At 48.0% G+C, this 5179-nt stretch overlaps 2 protein-coding genes across 2 annotated transcripts; one reads left to right on the top strand and one right to left on the bottom strand.

Annotated features, from left to right (window-relative positions):
• Nucleotides 1-1292: 1292 nt before the first annotated feature.
• On the bottom strand, nt 1293-2068 carry BJX67DRAFT_386681 (uncharacterized protein; the record flags this gene model as incomplete). Its single annotated transcript, XM_071034121.1, has 3 exons — nt 1293-1340; nt 1407-1892; nt 1937-2068. 3 exons carry the CDS (start codon nt 2066-2068, stop codon nt 1293-1295), a joined length of 666 nt encoding a protein of 221 aa, XP_070880312.1.
• Nucleotides 2069-2184: 116 nt separating this feature from the next.
• BJX67DRAFT_59449 (uncharacterized protein) lies at nt 2185-3165 on the top strand. The gene has a single exon (XM_071035198.1). It carries the CDS (start codon nt 2301-2303, stop codon nt 3066-3068), a length of 768 nt encoding a protein of 255 aa, XP_070880311.1. The 5' UTR covers nt 2185-2300; the 3' UTR covers nt 3069-3165.
• The last annotated feature ends 2014 nt before the right edge of the window (nt 3166-5179 follow it).

Below are 5179 nucleotides of genomic sequence, written 5' to 3'. Positions count from 1 at the left end.
CCAGATTGCTTATACAACAAGTGCTTTTCGAACCCTAACTGCCAATATACGCTATTCCATATATGGCAAGTGTGTATTTTAACGTATGTTTCGCATACCAGCTCTTCTGAATGAAACGAATCTGTACCTGACTCATCTGTTTTATTCCCGTATTGTTACAATTCTAAAAATAAAACCCAACAACCATGACGTCGCCAGGTCAGGAGCCATCAACATTCAAACAACCATCACAAAATGGCGAAGAACCTCGATTCTTGCCAGCGTAACATGATTGTTCATATGATATGCAGCAAGAAAGCACTTACGATACCACAGATTGCCAAGGCAGTGAATTGTAGTGAACGCACCGTCACTAAGATATGCAGGAAAATGAGATTATTCGGCAGCGCGAGATCTCCCCCAGTCCGTGTCGGCCGACCACCGGCCATTACTCCTGTGATGCTCGATGCCCTCCTTGATCACCTCACCCAAAAACCAACCCTATACGTTGAAGAGATGGCCATCTACTTATGGGACGAATTTGCTGTTCTGCCTTCGCCATCCAGTGTCAAACGTGCCCTTGCCAGTGCCGGTTGGACCAGGAAGAAGGCCCAGCAAAAAGCAAGGGAACAGAATCCTGACCTACGGGCTTTCTACCAGCATAAACTATCTGCGTTCCGTTCCTACCATTTGGTTTTTGTTGACGAATCGGGGTGTGATAAGAGGGTGGGATATCGACGGAGTGGTTGGTCTCCTTCAGGAGTGACACCAGTTCAAGTATCTAAATTCCACCGGGGCGAACGCTACCAGATACTACCAGCATACGCTCAGGACGGGATCTTATTGTCCCGCATATTTACGGGGTCAACGGATGCTATATTTTTCGAATCTTTTATTGAGCAACTGCTGCAGCATTGTGGGAGATGGCCAGAGCCGAAATCGGTTCTTGTTATGGATAATGCATCGTTCCATCATTCCGATCGAGTCAAGCAGCTGTGCGCCGACGCAGGGGTTAAGCTCCTGTACTTGCCGCCGTATTCCCCGGACTTCAACCCTATCGAAGAGTTCTTTGCCGAGCTGAAGTGTCATATCAAGAAAGTGTGGCCAACCTCCCACCGGACGCTCAGGGAGGGGTTTCATGTCTTTCTTCGGAGGTGCCTTCACGAAGTTGGTGCAAGAAGGGAGAGTGCCGAAGGCCATTTTCGACATGCAGGCTTAACGGTGGAGAGGCATCCATGAAGCCTACACTTTCTAAAGTTATATCTCCTTGTAATATTGCTACCAGGCTAAGTCGATTTTGCAAGGCGTCTGGCTTAATAATACTTCGTGTTAGGGGGTAGGCCCTGTGATTGATCTTCCTTCTGGACATCGTGGTAGTTAGTATCTAAAACTTTTTTTCTTTTGGTTGGCAATGGAGATACACAAACCAGCAACTTTCCAAAACTCTCGACAAGCTTGACTTCATACTCGCAGTATGCTTTCTCACGAGTACCCATATCTTTGAAAGTTGTTGCAACATCGAAATCGATCCATACAATTCTGGTGCCAGATACAACAAGCATATTCTTGGGATAGATGTCATGGTGATGGACATGCGCATCATGGATCTCCCTGATCCCATCAACAGCGTCGCAAAACAGATCGTCGGAATAATTCACGCAATTTAGTCGTTTGGCTTCAGGGATATACTCGAGTACAATCGCCCTCGGTAGGAATTTATCCCTCTTAAAATGATTCAGGTATTGGTGATAATAGGATGGATCCAGTCGATCGATGTAGCCATAAAAGAACGGAACAAAGCCACGCTCACACACGCCGAATTCAAGCAGGTTACGATACGCATTCAGCTCGCAGCGGAAACGATTCAGGTCTCGGCCTTTTTTGCTATGCCCGGGATCACCATTATCATGGAACTGATATGTCAGTGTCTTCCTCGAATGAAAAAAGCTTGACTGACCAGCTTCATCACGCGTGTCGTTCCGCATATTCGTACTTCGAGTACCGTGGAAGCCTCCGAGCGGCTGATCTCACGTTGGATGACAATATCACAGGGATTAAAATGAAGCGAAAAATCGCTCTGCAGACTCATGGCAATTGCGTGAGCTACATGGGGGCGGGGAGTTGTGGTTTAAATGAGTTCTGATTGAGCAGAACAGGCCGAACCCAAACATCACACCTCCCGAGATTACATAATGCATTTTGAGTCATGTGATATTCCGACTCAAACGCTTCAAATGCCCCGCATTCCAGAACCTCAACCATGGTAAGACCGGCCCTTGCTTCTACGGCCCTAGGTCTCCATAATACCAGAATAGTTTGAAATGGAAACTCAATCACTTTTGCAGTATCTCTCTGTTGCTCTCCCGACTATACCAACCCAGGGGACTACTCCCGGCCCTAACACCACAAATCCACAATATGATGCAGAAGATATCACTCAGATTGCCTCGTGGCCTGAGTTTAGCTATCCAACCATCATCCAGCGATATGGCGGACTATTGAATTCGACACAGATCCGGCCTGATCCGTTTACTTCACCCCCCGCACCACTGAGAGATGAACCTACTTTTCATCTTCGTTTCTCAGACCTCGTTATGAACCGGGTGAGACGCGGCCTCCGAGCAGGATTTGAACAACTCGAACCGGAGCTCCGAATAAGGCATCTTTCTAAGGTCACAATCGACGGAGGGGGTTCTGCGCAGATAATCAATCAATTCAGGCCAGACGCAGCATTCATTGTAGTTGGTGCTAGTCTCTCGACAGGGGTCAATCGAGCGCCTGGGGACTTAAAGGTGTCTTGGAAATGGAAATCCTCAATGCGCTTTTCCCAAGACCTGGCCGACCAACGAGAGTACAAACAAGTTTTGGCCCAGGTGAATTTCTACATGGAACAGCACAAAGCACGGCACGGTTTTATTCTCTCGAACGCTGAGCTTGTCGCAGTGAAACGGCTGGACACAAATGGCCGTTTATCCGTCGCTACGCCCATTCCATGGTCAAGTGGAGGTGCTGGGAGGTTTTCAGTATTGCTAGGGCTATGGTACCTAGGTATGCTAGCGGCTGAAGACAACAATTGGTCTCTACATTAATTCCACACCTCTTTTCATGCGCGGAGATTCTCCCAAATAGTCTATTTGTTGTTCAGATCACCGAAACACGCGATATGATTAGTTACTCTACTGTACACCCAAAGAAAATGCAAAAATATATATCACCCAACCGAACCATGTGGTACCAGCCACACGCTCTTATAACTATGATCCCTAGGGTTCTTCAACGGATCCCTAGTGTGGTTCTGCCGATCCAGCCCATTCATGTATGTCGCGGAGGAACCGGCGAGCAGTTCCAAGCTTAATGCCCTGCTGAATAAAGAACCCGGAGTCGGGTTCTTCGAAGATAAGTTCCAGATCCAAGTGGTTTTCCAGAATGACTTGGCACATATGTCGGAAGTCGGCTTTGTACGCCTCCTCTGTTACGCGTGATTCCAGCCATTTGCAGTAATCTCTCACTGCTTGCTCACGCGGCCCAGGAATGTGGAGACACCCATCCGGTGGGAACCTGGGTGGCGACGGGGTAATCGTAGAAGCACGGGACGTTTCAGTGGACATCAAATTAATATTAATCGGAGGATATGGTGCCGCTGTTGTCGGCAAATTATCCACCTTTTTGGATTTTCGCCCTATTTGGCTTTCCAAGACCACGTCTCGACGTACGTCATCGGGCACATCTTCATGACTCTCCAGGCTGCCACCTCCGTCGACATAGTCAATAAGTCGCTCTAAGTGTGGGCCTCGGAGTTTATAGTGTTTCTTATCTCGAGGGTCTTCCCAGCACCAATCAGACTTCAGAGGACATGAGCGGACTTGACATCGCATACGGTCATACACTAGACTCCAGGTCGAAGGCCGTCCAGTCCTCTCTTCTTCCGCGTTGATACATTCCTCGCGTTCAGCGAGCATCCGTTTGGTTCTTGACTCACGGCCTCTCTTTTCGACGCTTCGTGATGCGGTAGGACCGTTATCGACATCATCATCATCATACCTATAATTCAAGGCAATAACGACACTGATCTTCTTGCCAATCCGAAGCAAGTTACTCCATTTACGTAACTGCTTCTCCACTGGTGCCCAGTTAATACCCGAAGGGTAGAATTTTTCGAAGTCCTTCTGAGACCGGTCGTCTACAGAAACAGTGATGGCTGTGCCTTCAGAGAGAACCCGCTTGTGACGTTTCTTTTTTGTCCGCAGCATGACTTCCATATCAGCTTTCAGACTTTCTTCCCAGTACTCACTAGGTGCTACAACCAAGTCTTCTTCGGTCACTTTACCCACTGTCTTGCGGTTGAGTACAAGCTTCCATGCGATAGTGTAGCAGATGTATTTAGGTGGTTGTTCATCGTAGTCGACACCCTCTTCCCACAGACTAAATGGGAGGAATCCTAGTTGATCGGGCTGCAGGCCAGGCCCTGGGGCAGGGCTAGGAGAAGAGTACAAGGTCCCAGGTGTACGACCAAAGTAACCGGGAGTGGGTGCATGCTGGGGAGTGTCGCCGTCCCATGGTTCGATCATCCGAGGTTGATAAGCATGATCATAGTTGGGAGATCTATTGGTCATTGTCCTGTTGTTTGATAGAAACCTAGGCAGACAAGGTGCAAGGGGTTAGCCCATGACTGAACGTGTCCAATAAGACGCCCAGGAACACGAAGCTGCAGCATAACGATGAGCAAAGGTTGTAAATGTAGAAAAATCACCTGGATTATCGATCTTTGCCCATCAACTTGGCTTTGGATGACCTGGGGGAACAAGGCCACTGCAGTGCAACGGCCACGAGATGCACAGAAGGGAAGAAAGGATTTTGGACAAGTTGCGAGTTCGAATGCTGTCTCGCTTCGTGGGCGAGCATCGAACCTTCCAGTCTTCCCAGAACACTGATTCTAGGCCTTTGTATCTAAGATACTATTATCTTACCAAGGTACGTATTATTACCAGTAGAGAACAAACCTGTTATTTACCAGTGCTCCCTTTACAGACTAGCGTATCACCTGATTAGGGTTTGAAAAGCACTCGTTGTATATACAATATGGAATCCAGTTTTGGACTTCTCTGTACAAAATGTCTTCGGAAACTTTCTGTGACTCCCCTGCAAAGGAGCGAGAGCCATCCATCACCCCAACCAACGATGTGGACAATCTCACTTCGTC

The sequence above is a fragment of the Aspergillus lucknowensis genome (genome assembly GCF_044049455.1).
Source record: "Aspergillus lucknowensis strain CBS 449.75 chromosome Unknown BJX67scaffold_147, whole genome shotgun sequence".
Lineage (NCBI taxonomy): Eukaryota > Fungi > Ascomycota > Eurotiomycetes > Eurotiales > Aspergillaceae > Aspergillus > Aspergillus lucknowensis.
Note: the sequence above shows the minus strand (reverse complement) of the source record. Positions and strands in the feature narration are given on the sequence as shown.

What these genes read in the sequence shown, in the direction of transcription:
- BJX67DRAFT_59449 (XM_071035198.1), top strand. Translation starts at nt 2,301, where the DNA reads ATGGAAACTCAATCACTTTTGCAGTATCTCTCTGTTGCTCTCCCGACT.